General features: G+C 40.5%; 1 protein-coding gene and 1 non-coding gene across 2 annotated transcripts in view; one reads left to right on the top strand and one right to left on the bottom strand.

The window, feature by feature from the left end:
• LOC145392144 (nephrin-like) overlaps positions 1–20000 on the top strand; it is a 236979-nt gene that overhangs the window by 48175 nt on the left and 168804 nt on the right. The window contains exons 3-4 of the mRNA XM_080266596.1: positions 2671–2850; positions 15871–16023. Of these exons, the coding sequence (XP_080122722.1) occupies positions 2671–2850; positions 15871–16023 (333 nt within the window). The remainder of the gene's footprint in view (positions 1–2670; positions 2851–15870; positions 16024–20000) is intronic.
• Positions 17225–17296, bottom strand: TRNAT-CGU (transfer RNA threonine (anticodon CGU)). Its single transcript has one exon. It is a non-coding gene; the product is annotated as a tRNA-Thr (tRNA).

Here is a 20000-nt window from a genome sequence, read left to right on the forward strand (position 1 = left end):
GGAAAAAATACCACGCTAATATGATAAGAGACATCATCATCATCAGCATCTCAAATTAGAAATGAGGCTGACGAACTCCAGAACTAAAAGGAAAATATATAATTAAAAAAAAATATATATCGAAAGAAAATACAACGAAAATGGAAACATTTTGATTCTCTCTCTCTCTCTCTCTCATCCCCATTAGCACACTAATTTCATTGAAAATAATCATACAAGTAATAAGATTAGCTTATTATCTCCCTGAAGCCTCTCTCTCTCTCTCTCTCTCTCACCATCATCATCATCATCACCACCATCTCCCTACCCCCCTTATCCCTAATACACACACACACACACACACACACACACACACACACACACACACACACACACACACACACACAGCCTCAGCATACATTATTACGCTCTGTCGATTCTTTTTGCGCCCCCCGCGATTACCGTCAGAAAAAAAAGCAAGATCCGATAATGGAATAAGAGAGGTATAAAACATGCGGATTTAGTGTGCAAGAATTTGGTGACTCTGACGTTGTGGAAAGGGATTTACGGTGGATTTGGAAGGACTGGTCATGCTGCTGGTATTGAGGCTTTTTGGGGGTGTTTTTAGGTTATTATTATTATTATTATTATTGTTATTATTTATTAGTGGTATCATTATTATTTACTACTACTACCACTACTACTACTACTACTACTACTACTACTACTATATACTAATTATTATTATTATTATTATTATTATTATTATTATTACTACAGCATTAATCATCACCATCATTATTATTATTATTATTATTATTATTATTATTATTATTATTATCAATGTTGTTGTTTTGTTGTTGCTTTTGTTATGATTAAGTAACAAACAGACTGTGATATATTTAACTGTTCAGAGTTCCCCCGGGAGGACCGACAATCGAACATGCATCGGGAAGGAAGAAACAAAGGATGATTCGCTAAATATAACTGAGCATATCCCCATAAAATGATATTATAAGCAAAATAATGGAAACCAGGAATAATACTAAACACACAAATACATCAACACTGATTAACGAAAAGAAGAGGAACCAAAGTCGGGAAGAACCCACTACAAAAAAAAAAAGTTACAAATAAATTAATATAAATACAGTGACGAATTTATTTAAGAACTGAAATAAATATCGTGATAAATATATATTAGTGATAAATTAAGGAGATGAACCCAATAACAAAGCCCTAAATAAAATAATAAAAAAATGACGTAAATAATGTAAATAAAGAAAGAGGTATCAAAATAAATACACATATTACGCTCTGATGGATATACTGAAAAGTGAAATTAGGGGGACTGAAGTCTTTCTTGAGGGGATTATGGGGATTAAACTCCACAAAGGGGCAATCCATTCGTCTATTATTTATACCCATTTCCCTTCCTCTCAGTCCAGTAATCTCTTTATCTCTTTCTCTCTCCTTCCTCTCTTCTCAGATCTTTTGGCTTCTTCCTCGGTTTTCTCTTTTTGCTTCATTAATTCTCTAAGTGTTTATCAGTTTTGCCACACTTGGGTATTTTATTCTCGCTGACGGCAAATGATTTAATTTAGGTACGGATAAATAAATAAACCGACCTGCTTCCTGTTTCCTAACCACAAAATTTATGCATCAATTCCATTTTTAATAACACTGGATATTTTGCTCCCTATACTGCTTTTAACTTCGACTGTTCCTAACTCTTCATGCTCCTAACTTTCCACATTACCTCTCCACGTCCCTAACTCTCCTTGTCCGCAGATCTCCACATCCCTAACTCTCACTCACACTACTTCACCAACTCTCCTCCCTTTAAACCGCTTCCTCGTCCCTATTTTACTCACTTTCTGAAATATATCAAACATTTTCTCTCTTAGTTGTAGCTTCTGTTACTAGTTTCCCACATTAATTCTCCACAATCTTCACTCTCCCCCAATTTCATTCTCCACATCCCTAACTCTCCAAGCAAACTCTCTCAGCTACTCTCCAAACTAACTCGCAATCACCTTCTTCCCCTCAGGTTTAAGGCACCAAGTCCGCAACTCCCTACATATCCAACTCTTCACACTAACTCCCCTTTTCTTTTTTCATTATTATTTCTCCCCCTTAACTCTCCATACCACTAACTCTCCATACCCTTTTCCTCCCCAGGTTTCATGCAGCACGTCCGAAATTCTCGACATTTCCAACTCTCCACAATTTTTCCTTTTCTCAAGTTTCCACACTATTGCAGTTTTTCCTCCCTAACTCTCCACGCTAACTCTCCACAGTATTTACTCTCCATCTCCTTCACCCTAACTCTCCACATCACTAACTCTCCATCCCCTTCACCCTTAACTCTCATCAATAACTCTCCATCCCCTTCACCCTAACTCTCCACATCTCAAAACCTCCATCTCCTTCACCCTAACTCTCCACATCACTAACTCTCCATCCCCTTCACCCTTAACTCTCCACATCATTAACTCTCCATCCCATTCACCCTAACTCTCCAAACTAACTCTCCACATCACAAACTCTCCATCCCCTTCACCCTAACTCTCCAAACTACCTCTCCATCTCCTTCACCCTAACTCTCCAAACTAACTCTCCACATGACTGACTCTCCATCCCTTCACCCTAACTCTCCAAACTAACTCTCCATCCCCATCTCCTACTCAGGGTTCGAGCGCCACGTCCCCGGCTACCCTCGCTACTACTACGCCGGCGACCCTGACCTTGGCGAGCATCACCTGGTCATTGAGGGGGTGACGCTGACCGAGGATGGGGAGTACCAGTGCCAAGTAGGGCCCACCATGGCATCACCCCCCATATGGGCATCGGCGAACGTCACTGTTATATGTAAGTTACTGTGAGATTGACTGAACGGTTGACTGACTAACTGACTGACAGATAGACAGAGACATAGAAAGACAGACAGATAGATAGACTGATTGAGTGATAACAAATTGCTTGCTTGATGACTGGTTGACTTACTCACTGATTACTGGCAAGTTATGGGCATCGGGGTTTGTCAATGTTATATATAAGTTACAAAGGCTGACTGATGTATTCACTCATTCGATCATAACTGGCTCACTGATAAATAGGAAGTTACAGAGAGATACAAGGGAGGAAGAGAGGAAAGAAAAGGAAGGAGAGGAGAGGAAGGTGTATTGGGGATAGATGGATGTATGTATGGATGGACGGATGTATGGATGGATGGACGGATGGAAAAGAGAAGAATGTTTGATCAGTGGTTTGATGAATGGATGGATGAGTTTAAAACGAATGGAGTAAAAAGAAGGAAGAAAGTGTATAAGATGGATGGATGGATGGAAGGATAGATGGATAGAAGGATGGATGAATGGATGGATGGATGGATGATAGTTTTACAGGCTCGGTTTTTTGACACGTGGAAGTATCATATTAATGGATTTCGATTTTTAAAAATGTGGTATTCAATTTAAATGGATTATGACTTAGGTGGACCACACACACACACACACACACACACACACACACACACACACACACACACACACACACACACACACACGTTTACATATACTTTTCGCCTGGCTCCCCTTTCACGAGTCAAGGAACTAAACACACACCAGCATCAAAACCAGTGACAACCATGCATAAAATTAGTCTTGTAATTATTCTGAATATTACATCAGGTGAGGAATATTCTCTCTCTCTCTCTCTCTCTCTCTCTCTCTCTCTCTCTCTATTTTCGCTCGTAATCTGAAAATAATATCAGGTACGGAATATTACCCCCCCCCCTCTCTCTCTCAATAGCCCATATCACCTGCTATAGTCAGTTTGTTTTCACCTGACAGCACTGCGCCACTCTCATCTTAAATACAATGTCGCATAAAATTCACCGAGCCTTTGTTACGAGACAGGAATACGTCTCCTTGGTTACTAGTCCAATCGACCCTCTAATGTGATTATTTCAGGCCATCAACTAAAATGGAAGGGGTGAGGGATTTGTCAGATTATAGTACCGTAGTAGTAGTAGTAGTAGTAGTAATGGTGATAATAGTAGTAGTAATAGTAGTAGCAGTAGTAGTAGCAGTAACCCTAGGCTCATTTAGACGAGAACCCAGCGAACTGCAGGTTGAAATTACCCTTCTCCTGCAGTCCAACATCTTCCTTTCGGGGGATAGGGAGGGAAAATGATAGGACGTTTGTATATCCGGGCAGTGGAGCCGCCCAGTCATATCAGTGCCACCACGAGAAGGCTGCACCGTCATTATAAAAGTTTCATTAGAACGGTAAATCGATCATACTGAAAAATAAATAAATAAATAACTCGCATCCTCTATATTTTAATTTTTCACTCGCAAAATTAATATGGAAAAAAGTTTGACAAAAAAAAAAGTCACCTGCTTTATATTATGATTCTTCACTTGCAAAATTAATGAGGAAAAATGTCTTGATAAAAAAAGATTCCATGCTTTATACATTAATTTTTTCACTCACAAAAATTAATGTGGAAAAAAAGGAAAGAAAAATTTCATACGACATCTCCCAGGAAAAAAGTTTGATAATAATTAGTATGTCAAATAAAAAGAAAAAAAGACGTTTGATAGCACTTCATTCAGGAAAAAAAAAAGTCTGATAGTCATTAAGCTCCCGGGTAAAAAAAAAAAAAAAAAAAAAAAAAAAAAAAAAAAAAAGTTTCATAATACGCTGGGAAAAAGTTTGATAATAAATAAATAGGGTCTCGGATGGTGAAGAAAAAAAATAAAGTTTAGTAATAAGTCTCCGAAAAACGTTTGATAACAATTAGCTCCTCAGATGGGGTAAAACGTTTGGTAATAGTAACCAATTTCTCTTGGGAGCATACATGACTGATTTTGATTAATCTTTCTCGGAATGAAAAAAAAAAAAAAAGGTTGATAATCAGTTTCGGGGAAAAAAAAGTTTGATATTAATTACTTCACACACACACACACACACACACACACACACACACATACACACACACACACACACACACACACAACACACACACACACACACACACACACACACATGATAATAATTGGTCTCCCGGATCATGATAAAACTTTTGATAATATCTTTCCTATAATGAAAAAAAAATCTGATAATAATATGTTTTCAGGAATAAACGTTTGATAATAACTGTATTTCTTGGGTTAATAAAAAGTGAAATTCACAACTCAATCCAGGAAAAGAAACGTTTAATAATTAACTCTCTAGGAAAAAAGGTTTGATAATTAACTCTAGGAAAAAAGTTTGATGATTAACTCTAGGAAAAAACGTTTGATGATTAACTCTCTAGGGAAAAATGTGTGATAATTAACTACAGGAAAAAACGTTTGATAATTAACTCAGGAAAAAACGTTTGATAATTAACTCTAAGAAAAAACGTTTGATAATTAACTCTCTAGGGAAAAAAAAGTTTGATACCGGTAATTAACTACAGGAAAAAACGTTTGATAAGTAATTCAGGAAAAAACGTTTGATAATTAACTCTGGGAAAAAAGCGTGTGATAATTACCCCTCTAGGAAAATAACGTTTGATAACTAGGAAAAAAAACGTTTGTTAATTTCTCTCTCGGATAATGAAAACAACGTTAGATTATGATTTTGTCTGTCGAGTGAGAAAAAATATATATTAATTATTCGTGAAAAATGTTTGACAATTAGAGTCTTGTAAAAAAAATAAATAAAATGTTTCATAAGGTTACATTCGCGATAAAACGTTTGATTATAATTAGCTTGAGAGAGAGAGAGAGAGAGAGAGAGAGAGAGAGAGAGAGAGAGAATTAATTACTCAGGAAAAAACGCTTGACAATTCTCTCTCTCTCTCTCTTTCGTTGAAAAAAATAAAACGTTTCCCACCGTCACTTTCGAAAAAAAAAAAAAAAAAGTTTCATAATTAGCCTCTCAGTGAAACATCTAAAACTGGCAGACGAAAACGCCCCCCCCCCTCCGTCCAAACTTATTTTTTTTTTTTCAAATTTGAGTTAGTTTTGGCATTAATGAGGCTGTCAAAATGCAGACTCTTTTCAACAGGGTGGAACAGCAATGCATATTTAATTCTATATAATGAAGGAGTCACTTCCTATTTCCTTTTATGTGAAGAAGTTAACCCCTCTTCTCTCTCTCTCTCTCTCAGCTAAAGAAACAAGCCCACAAGTATGCAAAACTAAGGACAATATTTATAAAGAGTCTCAGCCATAATTTAACAAGATATTTCCACACAAATTATCAAAAGTTTCCCATCGTCCTTTATTTTCCCTGTAATATTAGTTTGCCTGCTCAGTGCTCAGTACCTGGATTAATCAACCTTTTTTAGCTCCACGTTGAGATTAAAAGCACTGGGCAGTCTATTTCATGAGCAACTGAAGCCTAGGAATGTTTGTGAATAGGGTTTGAGGTATCAGAGGGAGGGGAGTGGAGTAATGTATTCAAAATGTCACCCAGTTGTCTTTGTCCGCCACCTCGTATGCAAATTAAGACCGGAAAAAGGTAGAGGAGATGGGGAGGGGGAGATGAGGGAGGGTGGAAGGGTGAGGGGAGATGGGGGAGAGGGTGGAGGGGTGAGGGAGGGAGAGAGATAAAGGGGGGGAGATGGGGGAGGGGTAAAGAAGTGAGTGGAGGTTTGGAAAGAGAGGATGGTGGGAGGGACTGAGGAAGAGAGGGAGATGAAGGAAGGATTGGAAGGAGGAATGGATAGACGATGGGAAGGAGGAATGGAGAGACGATGGGAGGGAGGTAAGGAGGGAAGAAGCAGAGATTGGAAGGAGGGAAAAGAGAGAGATGAAGAAACATGAGAGAGGAGAAAGTGAAAGAAGAAAGAATGGGAACACAAGTGAAAGGAGAAGAGGAATGAGATGAAGATGTCGACAAAGAAAAGGGAAGGGAAGGGAAGGGAGTCGGAGAGAGGGTGGAAAAGAAAGGAGGAGAAGGAATGGAAAAGAATGGAATGTAGAGGAAAAGAAAAGAAACTGGGGAGAAGAGAGGGGAAAGGATGAGAAGAGGTGAAGGGGTCAGGGAGGAGAGGTCAGAGAGGGAGGAGAGGGGAGAGGAAAGAGGGGGCACAAGAACGTGGGTAAAAGTTTGGGCCGAGAAATTCTGATCTTATATCCCCTCCTCCCTCCTTCTTACTTCTCCCTCTTCCTCCCATCTCCCTCTTCATTCTCCTTCCCTCTCCACCTTTCCTTCATTTTTCCTCCCTTTCCCTCCTTCCCCTTCACTCCTCTCCCCTCTCCCTCCTTCCCTTCTACCCATCATTCTTTCCCCCCTTTCCTTCCTTTCCTTTACTCTCCTTCTCTCCCCATATTCCCTCTGTCCCCCTTCACCTTCTCCCCTCCCTCTTCTCTTTCCCCTTCCTCTCTCCTTTCCCCTCTCTTCCCTCTCCTCCTTCCCCTTCCTCTCTCCTTTCCCCTCCCCTCATCTCAACTTCTAAAGAAATTATCCTTTTGCATAAGTTTTTCATTTTTTTTTTTCTCTCTTCCCGTCGCCTCGGTCGCCCAAGGGTATCCAGATGGCTTTTAACCTCTTCAGAACAACGACGTCCCTTTACACATTATCATCATCATCATCATCATTATTATCATCATCATCATTATTATCATCATCATCATCCTTATTATTTTTTGCTATGACAATTTTCCTCATAATTAATCTTTGCTACGATGTTACCTATTTTTTATCCTCTCTCTCTCTCTCTTCTTCTCCCTCGATTACCCTAAAATGACCTCATTCGGTTCAGAAAAAACTCTTAGATTAAATGGGATTAAAATATCCGGCATGGGAGGTTCTAAGATCAAGGGAGAGAGAGAGAGAGAGAGAGAGAGAGAAACTGATGACAGGAAGGAAAAAAGATGGAAGGAGGCAAATGATAAGAGATAACACGAGATACTGAAAAGACAGGGAAAGGACGGGAAAATACAGTGTGGGCTTTTATATATATATATATATATATATATATATATATATATATATATATATATATATATATATATATATATATATATATATATATATATATATATATATATATATAAATTAGGAGAGAAAAATCTTTGAGGGGAGGAAGAGGTGGAAAAGGTGAGGGAAGGGAGACTTAGAGAAGGTGATGGGAGGAAGTGGCAGAGACGGTGAAGGAAGTGGCAGAGAAGGTACGGAGAGGTAGAAGTAGAGGAGGTGAGGGGAGGAAGGGGTAGAGAAGGTGAGGGGAGGCAGGGGTAGAGAAGGTGAGCGGAGGCAGGGGTAGAGAAGGTGAGGGGAGGTAGAAGAAGAGAAGGTGAGCGGAGGCAGGGGTAGAGAAGATGATGAGAGGTAGAAGTAGAGAAGGTGAGCGGCGGAAGGGTAGAGAAGGTGAGGGGAGGTAGAAGTAGAGAAGGTGAGCGGAGGCAGGGGTAGAGAAGGTGAGGGGAGGTAGAAGAAGAGAAGGTGAGCGGAGGCAGGGGTAAAGAAGATTAGGGGAGGTAGAAGTAGAGAAGGTGAGGGGAGGGAAAGAGTGATCTCGGGAGGAAAAAAGACAAGAGGAGGTAAACAATAATAGAGGAGGAGAGGAAAAAATACAGTAGGAGGAGGGAAAAATGACGAGAGGGAGAGAATAGGGTAGGGGAGGGAAGAAAAATCTCAGAGGGGAGGTAATGAAGGTGGGGGAGGGAAAAAAGGAGAGGGGAGGGAAAAAATGAGAAAGGAGGGAAAAACAGGTGAAAGGTAGAAAAAATAAGAGGTAAAAATGAGAAAAGTTAAACAATGATCAGTGAGGAAAGGAAGAGGAGAGGAGGGGGAGAAAAGACGAGTGGGAGAAAAGAGGAAAGAGAGAAAAGAGAAGAGGAAAAAATGTGTGGGGAGAAAAAACAAGGATGAAGGAAATTGGGAAGGAAAAAATAGGTGAATGAAGAGGCAACCTGGCAAGGGAGGGAAAATGAACGTGAGAGGGAGAAAAACGAAGAGGAAAACTGTGAAGGGAGAAAGAATAAGGATGAAGGAAATTGGGAAGGAAAAAAATGGGTGAATGTAGAGGCAACCTGGCAAGGGAGGGAAAATTAAAGGTGAGAGGGAAGACAGGTGAGAGAAGGAAAGTAGTAAGAGTAGTAAAGGATGGGAAAAGACAGGTAACTTGAGAAACAGATAGACAGATAGATAAATAGATAGTTATGGATATAGACAGATGGACAAGCAGACAGACAGACAGACAGACAGACAGATAAATAAATAAGAAGCCATCAAGAACATATAAGACTGAAAAACAACAAGAAAATAAAGAAAGACCAATTTTTAAAAGCCTCTTAGTAACTCTCTCTCTCTTTCTCTGCTAAAAACCCACCTGGCAGTACCTTGTGTGTTCCTGGGACGGCTCAGTCTGCTGGTGTGGGCGTAGGGGTGGCAGTGGGTATAGGAAAAATAAAAGATCTAGGATAGGCACTGATGACACAGACTGAGCCGTACCCACAACACACTTTATTTAGTTCATTACTTTATAATATTTACTTAATTTTTACTTCGTTACTTTTACTTTACTATTTTTATTATATTTTATCATTTTCTTTACTACTTTTACTCCACTTCATTATTTTTTCTTTATTATTTATTATACTTTATTATCTTTTTTCTTGCTTTTACTTTATTATTTTAACGTTATTACCTTCACACCTACTTTATTACTACTTTATTACTTTTATATTTTACTTCATTACTTCGTTATTTTTACGTTATTACTCTTACTTTACTATTTTTACCTTATTGCTTCCTACTTTATTACTGCCGGCAAAAGATGACCCCCTCTCAAAGTAAAGGAATCTGAAACAATCGCTTGTAACCCATTACCTTCGACGTCCTCTTTTTACACTCGATTTTATTTCTTTTTACTACCACAGGACAACTTTACTGCCTTAAACCCCCCTAATAAAGGTGTTAGGTATAATGTCCAATAATAATAATAATAATAATAATAATAATGACGACGATGCTGATAATAATAATGATGATGATGATGATGATGATGGGCATACTACTACTACTACTACTACTACTGCTGCTACTGCTACTGCTGTTACTACCGTACGAATAATAATTATCATCATAATACTAATACTAATAATAATAGCAGTAATAATAATAATAATAATAATAATAACGATGACCTCTATGTCCCCCTTCATTTACCCTTCCCACCTCCATAATACTTTAAATACCCCCCGACCTCCTCGTACGGAAGGGGCTAATATCACCCTCCTCTCGGCTTTTACGGCTTGGCTTCTCCCGCGTAAGTGTGGCCGATGGAGTGACATGCCGGGCCTGTAAAGCGGGAGCCACGGTATCGCGTCCCGGTTCACGTATGCCCGCCGTAAAGTTCATGAGAGGGGCACAAAATTTTTATTCGAGGTGGGGGAGGAGAGGGAGATCGAGGATGAGGGGAAGGAGGGGTAAAGTGGATGTTCTCTCTCTCTCTCTCTCTCTCTCTCTCTCTCTGACAATCTACTTACTATTACTCTCTTCACTCTAACTTGACCTAAAACTGCAAACAGTAGATCAGCATTATAATTTGATACTAGTCACGAAGAAGTGCCGCGGGAAGAATACAGAGGCACAGTATTATCCTCTTCTTCCATTAAACTTCGAAAAAAAGGTGCAAAAGGAAAAAAAAAATAACTAGGACACATTATTATCAAGTTTTTCGATCTAGTAATGCCACAAGAGACGCAGGCCGGTCACCTACCCTCAAATGCACAGGTAAATAGGAGACTAGGAAGAGTTGTTAATATTTCCTAGGAGTGTAATCCCCAGGAAGGATTTACTGACAGGGAAATAGCTAGTGCTGACCTGAGTAATACACCCTGGATGACGTATGTAGCTTGCCGAGGCCATCTGGGAGAAGGGAGGTGGGTGGGGAGGAAAGGGAGGGGGTGGGAATGAAGTGGAGGGGATGGGAATGAAGGGGAGGGGGTGAGAATGGAATGAAGGGGGTGAGAATGAAGGGGAGGGGGTGGGAATGAAGTGTTGGGGGTGAGAATGAGGTGGAGGGGATGAGAATGAAGTGGATGGGGTGAGAAAGATGGAGAGGGGGTAAGAATGAAGTAGAGGGGGTGAGAATGGAGATGTGGATGAAGGAGAAAGAAAAGAATGAAGGAGAGAAGGAAGAGTATAAATGGACAGGGGAACAGAATGAGGGAAAGGGGAGACAGGATGGGGGAGAAGAGAATGAAAGACAGGGGGAAGAGAATGAGAGGAGGGGAAGAGGATGAGGGGAATGGGGAAGAGGGTGAGGGGAATGGGGAAGAGGATGAGGGGAAGAGGATGAAGGGAAGGGTCAGTGCCTATCAACTACAGGGGCGTAAATTCAGTCAGCGGTGGGCCCCATAAAGTGCGCTAATCCAGGGTGGAGATGCCGGCCTTCCGGGAGCCAGGCCGGTCACGTCGCCACGGATTTACGTATTACCGGCACGAACGGCTACACTCCGACACCAGTAACAAGACAGACGGACATTTTCGCCATTTTGAATACTCGGCGTGGTCCTAGAGGCTGTTAAATCTTTCACTCACAAGACAGCCTTCTATTCTTTTTTTTTTTCTTCGTCTTATTCTTCGTTTTCTGCTCATCCTCCATCATCTTCTTGCAAGCAGCACATAAATAAGTCAAAATTAATAGTGACTTTTCGTACTGAGCAGGTTAATGAAAACTACCCCATCCATGTCAAAAAAATAGATCACTGAGGAGGAGGTGTTAGGGTGCCGCCTCAACGACAAGAATACCAGCCACAGGGAGCTCGGGCGCTGCGTGACTCCGCCCCATTCGTCACCTTTACTAATTAAGTTCCCCGTCACCTGTCACGCGCCAACCACAGCCAATGTGTATAATTTCAAGCGCCAAAGTCTTTTCCCGTAACGCCAATATCGTAATTCACAAGGACAATACTGTGCCAACACCTTTATTCCGACACCATATTTTCTTTATCTTTTTTTACTTGATGCAGTGCCAACACATTTATCCCAACACCATATTCTTAATTTTATTTTATTTTACTTGATGATACAGTGGTGCCAACATCTTCACTCCACACCGTTTTTCCTTGGTCTTTATTTATTTTTTTTTGTTACATATTGCAGACTTTACTGTGCTAAGGGAAAGAACTTGGATTGAAAAGGGGTTTGTGGGGACGGTTTCTGACCCTCGTAATACAAATGGCCATCCCTCCAAAATCGTCTGGATGTGGCAAAGAAATATAAAATAAAATAATGATGGTAAATGAAATATAATAATAATAATAATAATAATAATAATAATAATAATAATAATAAGCAAATAAATAAATCATCGTAGGTAATGGGTTAAAATCAAACGCACATTCCAGCGCTTTAAGTGAAGCTTCAATTTCTCTGGTTTTAGACAGGAATAAATAATATACTTTTTTATTGGGGAGGAAATATATTGTTGCCTATCAGCCTTAGGTTCTTTCTTTTTGCATTAAGAATAGGTGGGAGGAAGGGTGCAGGGATGAGTGCAGGTGGGTGTACAGGTGAATTAGGTGGGTGCAGGTGGGTATGGGTGAGTGAATGTTTGCAGGTGAATTAGCTGGGTGCAGGTGAGTATGCGTGTAGGAATAAATGAAATGGATACAGAAAAATAAATTACAACCCCCATTATCTTCTAATCCATTATCAGAAGGCAATCAAGCATCCTCTTTATTATATATTTCCCGATTATCATTTACCATTATCCGCTTTTACTTCGGCTTTTAATAATTCACGGATTATCGCCTGCGGGTATTATTAGGGAGCTTAAATCAGTGGCTATATTTATCCTGTGTGTGTGTGTGTGTGTGTGTGTGTGTGTGTGTGTGTGTGTGTGTGTGTGTGTGTGTGTGTGTGTGTGTGTGTGTGTGTGTGTGTGTGTGTGTGTGTGTGTGTTTCCTTTTTTGTGCGGTGCATATTTAAATGGATCTATACGTCTCTCTCTCTCTCTCTCTCTCTCTCTCTCTCTCACTCTTATCCTATTTAGCCTGGCCCCCCTTCCTAATTTATTTCCTGATCTTGTGTCCAATCTTTTCTGCAATGCAACTGTGTTATTTCCTTTTCTTCCTCCTCCATTCCATCTCTCTCTCTCTCTCTCTCTCTCTCTCTCTCTCTCTTTCAAGGACGCCATTTTTATCTATTAATCATCACACTTTCTCTCACACATTACTTTTCCTTTCTCTCTCTCTCTCTCTCTCTGTCTGTCTGTCTCTCTCTCCCTCAACAACCCCATTTTTATCTATTCATCATCACACTTTTTCTCACATTACTTTTCCTCTCTCTCTCTGTCTCTCTCTCTCTCTCATATTGGCTCCCCGTATCAGGATCGTAAGGAAAGAAAAATATGGCACTGTCTGTTTAATCCGGCACTTCTCTCAACCCATTTTCTGCTCGCTCTCTCTCTCTCTTCCTCCCCTTATTCTTCCCTACGTCTCCCTCCCTCTCACCCCTACCCTATCTCTTTCTCCCATCCTCCCTTCTTCCCACTTCATATCCTGACATTCTCTCTCATTTTGTTTCATGTAAAGTGTAGTGTAGTAGGGGGGTTTGGAGGGGGGCAGGACAGATACAAGGCAAAGACGGTGAAATAGAAGACAGATGAAACAGTGATTTGGAGTAGATTTGGTTATTTGACTTTTGTGAGCGTCCACCCCACAGGCAGTCAGTGGTGCTCGAACCCACCACTCAGAGCGTCCTCCGAATGTAAGGCCAAAACGAACCGACTGAGCCACCGATTTGCCCCCCGTTCCTTGACTATAATACTTTCCTTCTCTCCCTCTCCCTGCTTCATCTCTCCCTGTTTTCACTTTCTCCCTTCCTCCTTTAGTCTCTCCCTCTCCTTGTCCCACACTCTTTCCTCCCATGTCTCTTTCATTCTCCCTCTCTCTGACACACTTTCCCTGCCTCTTCCCCTTCCCTCTGACATCCTCTCCTCTTTATAACCCCTCCCTTCTCTCTCTCTCTCTCTCTCTCTCTCTATGTATCTATCCATATGACATTTAGCAGCATCAGCATCGAAGGGTATAGTAAAAACATTAATTTTCTACACTTTCTCCCGTTCATCCATGTCTATTTGACTATGTGAAATGGTGTTAGTGAGTTTAGGAGCAGAACAAAGAGTAGAACAAAAATGAAAATAGGTAGATATAATAGACGTACGTGTGTGTGTGTGTGTGTGTGTGTGTGTGTGTGAATATGCAAGGTATGGAATTTGAGAGAGTAAAAAAAAAAATGGATCTAGAAAGTATGCATGGAAACTCACGACAATACCTACACCCTGTATTATCTGGACAGTCGACAATTTTTTTTTTACTTTTTTTTTTTTTTTTTAAATCTCACGGGTATTTGGGGGCAAATTTTGGGGGAGATTATTTGACCACTGAGAGAACGAAGAATTATGAAAGCTTGAATTGACAGTGAATGGACGTGTACCTCTTTTCCACTTTGTTGATTGTTCTAATATCTTTCGTCCTATTTCACACCCCACTCAGGCAATTTATTCGTGGCAAAGGTGACGCTAATGATCTTCCAATTAATCGCCTCAATATCACCCTGTCTAGCGTTATCAGGCTGCCCTTTCTTTAACTCATCCCCTCTCTCCTTTAATGTGCTGTATATTATAAAGAAAAATTAGTCTTCAAACAATAACTTTATCCATATGTAACTAGATATTACACATGATAACATAAATGCTGATCAGAGGCACCAAAAGCAGTAATATAAGACAGGAATGACAGGAAGATAACAATGAAATGACAGGAAGATAATGCTGAACTGACAGGAAGATAACATTGAACTGACAGGAAGATAACACTGAACTGACAGGAAGATAACACTGAACTGACAGGAAGAAAACAATGAAACGATAGGATGATAACACTGAAATGACAGGAAGATAACAATGAAACGACAGGATGATAACACTGGAATGACAGGAAGATAACAATGAAACGACAGGATGATAACACTGGAATGACAGGAAGATAACACTGAACTGACAGGAAGATAACACTGAACTGACAGGAAGATAACAATGAACTGACTTGCACTACCTCTTACTGCAGTTAAAACAGGGCATAAAACTTTGCTACGATCATTAAGCCACCTGGAACCACCTGTTGGACTAGTCGACTTTAAGATCATTAACAGAATTACCGCCAGCAAGGAAGTATTAATAAGTAACGCAGGTTCATTTAACTTTCCCTGAAGTACAATATAATGGCTCATAAAATTTCTGGATAAAGTTTTGTTTCTTTGGGGCCTGTGTAAAATTCAGTGCTATGAACAATGTAGTATGCAAGGTAGTTTTCATGAGGTCAGTTTTTAACCCCTTCCCCTCCACACACACACACACACACACACACACACACACACACACACACACACACACACAAACACACAACTGTACATACATAAGGGCGTGTAAGTGGACTGGTCTGTGTGTATGTCTGACCAAACTGCCAATTAAACAAACCTTTTTTTACAGACTTGTCCACGAAGGTTATCATCACTCTCTCTCTCTCTCTCTCTCTCTCTCTCTCTCTCTCTCTCTCTCTCTCTCCTGGTGATAGCATAAACAACGTCGTTAGGAGGGACGTGAAACATATCTGACTGTGTACCATTTCCTTCCTTCCTCCCTCTTTCTCTACTTTTTCTTTTCTTTTCTTTTCTCTCTCTCTAGAAGGTCCTGGTAGCATCAACATCGAAAACTGAGAGAAAAATATATCCTTTCTACCCATCCTCTCTTTTCCTTCCTCTCATTCTCTCACTCATCCCCTGTCTCTCATCCTCTCTCTACCACTCCCTCTAACCCTTCCCCTGCCCCTCTGCTTATCTCTACCTCTATTCTCACATTTTCTCTCCCCTCAGTGGCACCCAGTAGTGTGAGCATCGTCGGGTGGGAGAGTGGCTCAGTGGTGGAGGTGATGGCTGGCACTTCCCTGACCCTCGAGTGCCTAGTGCCAGATGCAAGACCGGCACCGTCAGCCAGGTGGTACAGAGGAGGCCTTCAGGTGGACCCAAGTAAGACTAAGACGTTACTATAGTTTCTTAATTTTTCCTTCTTTTTTCTTGACCCCATATTTAAGATAAAGTATTTTCTTATCTTCTTGTTATTACTCTTGGGTCCATAATTACATACTATAATTCCTTGTCTCTCTTTACTGTCTCTCTGTATCTCTACTGTCTTTCTGTTTCTCTTTACTGTCTCTATGTCTCTTTTACTTTCTCTTTCCCTGCCTCTTTACCTCTGACTCGTCTCTCTTTCCGTAGTTGTCAAAAAAAAAAAAAAAAAAAAAAATCTTGTGATTTTCTTATGAAGGGTAAAGTATCTCTCTATCTACTTTATCTATCTATCTATCTATATATCTCTAGCTCAAAAGGAAATGTGTGAGTGTCTGTTTGTCTGTCTGTTTCTCTCTCTCTTTCTCTCCAGTGTTACGGTATAGATAAAGGCTCCAGTGGATTACGGTAACTTTCATTTTAAAACTATGGTATATTTTCCATTCTACGGTGGGTATTTGGTTACCGGAAGTAGGGAAAGAATTTTGTCCGTCTCTGATCGTCTCTGTCTCTTGCGTTTTTAATCTCTCTACCACTTTCCGTTGGTCTTTTCTGTTAGTTTCTAATAATAATAACAATAATAAGTGCAACACAACCACCACCACCACTACCAACTACAACAACAATAATAATAATAATGATAATAATGACGACAACAACAACGACGATAAGGATGATGATAGAGACGAAGATGAAACTGAAGATGATGATGATGACGATGATGATAATGATGATCAAGATGATAAGGTTGATGATAAGCTGCTTTTCAACGAGTCTGACAATAAAACATCACTAATAAAACATAAGAAGCTAAACCCGTCCTTCAAGCAGTCATACCAGAGACTTCTAAGAATCTCGCAAGACAGTTCAGTAGATCACAACATTAATTTCCTTTATATCCAAATTTTCGCTTGAATTATGACCGAATACATAGCGGAAAAATCGAACCATCTGAAACACACACTGATAGATATAGGGCTTTTCACTGAATTTCGCCATCTGTCAATTTTCTTCAGACAGAACTGAGAAGATACTAGTAGGTGTTTTTTTGACTGTACATAATAGTTGAAATGGGAGAAGTGGAGTTCCCCCGAGCTAAGCCCTGTATTGGACTATATAGCCCCGCTAGGGTTACAGGAGCGAGCTACCACTCCCGGCACGGCAGCCCGGGCGAGGCTCGAACTCGCAATCCCCCGATTACGAGTCAGACGCGCTACCACTGCGCTACCGCGCCCCCACATAATAGTTGAGTAAGTTCCCTAACACCTCTCCCTAAGTGATTTATTTGGCTTATGACACCTTACTGTCCTCTTCTGTATGACTTCTAATATCGCCACACCCTGCATCAATAACACACAAAAGGATAATTATTAACCTGTCACATTCAAAATAAATCGCTATTGAAGAGGTGCTAGGGAATAGAGGGCAATGACTCAAAAGGGCGTCAATATAAACGTAAAAAAAGGTAACTCAAAACTTTATATAAATTTTGTGAATTTTTCTTTTTTCATGATTCTGGTGCTACTGTGTGTGTGTGTGTGTGTGTGTGTGTGAGAGAGAGAGAGAGAGAGAGAGAGAGAGAGAGAGAGAGAGAGAGAGAGACTAATAGCGTCTGCCGTTGAATGGTTTTGAAAATTAAGAGAGCTGTAGCGACCGTGAAAGGGTTGAGGATATGTAAGTATAAGGTGAGTAGGGAGGGAAGTGAGCATAATGAGTATAATGAGGTAAGGAAGTGAGTATAATGAGCTAAGTAAGGAGAGAAGCGAATATAATGAGGAAAGTAAGATTAACAGGTGAAGAAGGAATGACGTGAGTATACAAACAGGTGAGTACGGTGAGTGACATTAGGGGGGTGAAATGAGGTGAGTAGGTGAGTGAAATGAGGTGAGTAAGATGAACAGGCGAATAAGAAATAAAGTAAGGTGAGCGATATGAGGTGAGTAGGTGGGTGAAATGAGGTGAGTAGGTAAGTGAAATCAGGTGAGCAGGTGAATGAAATGAGGTGACTAAGGTGAGCGCAGCGAGTCATTAAGTGCAGGTGTGGGCTCATTAAGGTGTTGGCAAGCGGGGGTCGGGTTAATAGGCAATATAGCGCAAACTGTGTCACGGGGATACGTTTACTAACCTTCACTATACCCAAAACAGACTTAGGGAAATTTTAACATGCACAAAAAGGTGAGGAAATGGTGAGGGACTGATGAAAAATGCTTGAAAAAAAAAGTGATAAAAAGTACAAGTGTTCAATTAAAAGCTATGAAGTGAGTGAAAAATGGGGTATTATTAAAGAAAAAGTAAGGTCAGTGTGAAAGTTGTTGATGATGATGAAGATAAAAATAAGGTTAACAGGTAATATAAATCAAACTGTCTCACGGATATACGCTTGTAGTAGGCTATAACATCAAACGTAAAGTGTCCACAAAAGATATTAGTATGCACGGGGAGGTGATATATTTGAATTTAGTGAGATATGAGCTGGAAGCAGGACAGTATGATGGTGGGGGACAGGTTGACACGGAGGCAACTTTGTGACCAGCCCTTCCAGAAATTAAGGCATCAGGCTATACACAGACTACACGTATGAAGTATTCCCTCAGATATATTAATACTGTGTGGCCAATGTAAAGGTGTTTATCTAAAGAACGGCACATGATAATATACTATGATTAATGGTTCCGTGTGATAAGGAAGTATGAGCAGGTGTGTGTGTGTGTGTGTGTGTGTGTGTGTGTGTGTGTGTGTGTGTGTGTGTGTGTGAGTTACTGGCAATTACCTCGTTTTAATATCGTCTTCATGTCTATCGAACCAGAAAGGTCACTGATATTGCACATCAAAGGCGAGTGAGCGACTGATAATGGTTCGTATTCCCGTTGGGTAAGGGAGCTCCCTAACACCTTTTCCTAAGCCATTTATTTTGCTAATTACACCTTACTGTCCTCGCCTGTGCATTACAAATCTTTCAAATATCGTCACATTGCGCACATATAACGCCCAAAAGTATATTAACCAGCCATATGCAAAAATAAATCACTATGGAAAAGGTGCTAGGGAGCTTGCTTAACCTACGAGAATAAAATAAACACCCATACACAACCCCACCCTCACAAACAAACAAAAAAATCTTCCATTCTTGAGTAAATCAATCATCATCACTCATCACAATCACCCACCGCTACTCTCGAGTCTCTCATCTTCCCTTACCTTCTATTCTGATCGCCATTTGCCTCAAGAAGCCCTCAGAAAACCGCGAAATACGAAGTACAACACAAAACTGTAACACAACGTCTGTGATGAAAACGAAGGCCCATCTTTCTTCCCATGCTTCGTTCACTCAATATTATCCATCGCCCGCCTTTCCTTTTTCATCTACCTTTCCTCCTGCTCGCCAATTGCCTAAAGATAGTCTCAAAAAACCGCAGATTACGATGCAAAACACATAAACACACGCTACATAAAACGATGCGTCCGCGGGTATTTGCTTCCTGGGGGGGGGGTTAAGTGTAATGACGTCACAAGGTCATGACGTCACAGGTTTGCCCCGCCCACCTTCCTCCTAACCACTCCCATTTTCTTGAATTTTCTTCCGGGATCCCTTAAGTCAACACCAAACTACTTTTAACACTACGTACTAAAACTGAATTTAAATTACGACGAAATAAATCGCTAAGAACGAAGTGTTAAAACTCCCACAATGCCTACAATGTAAAGAGAAAAGCCAAGGTGTAATAGAAGGAAACAAATCCCTGAGGGAGAGGAGTTAAGATGCCCCCCGACGCCCCCAAACACTAGGCACGTATCTAGGGGAAATAAATCGCTAAGGAAGAGGTATTAAGAGGCCCCCGATGCCCCTAAATACCAAAAGAAGAGGTGTTAAGATGCCCCCCAATGCCCCACAAATTCCAGGCACGTCTCCCGGGGTTGCAGGCTAACAAACTCCACGG

The sequence above is a fragment of the Coenobita brevimanus genome, chromosome 21 (assembly GCF_032717465.1).
Source record: "Coenobita brevimanus isolate Jiangsu-jjx chromosome 21, ASM3271746v2, whole genome shotgun sequence".
NCBI classification, from domain to species: domain Eukaryota; kingdom Metazoa; phylum Arthropoda; class Malacostraca; order Decapoda; family Coenobitidae; genus Coenobita; species Coenobita brevimanus.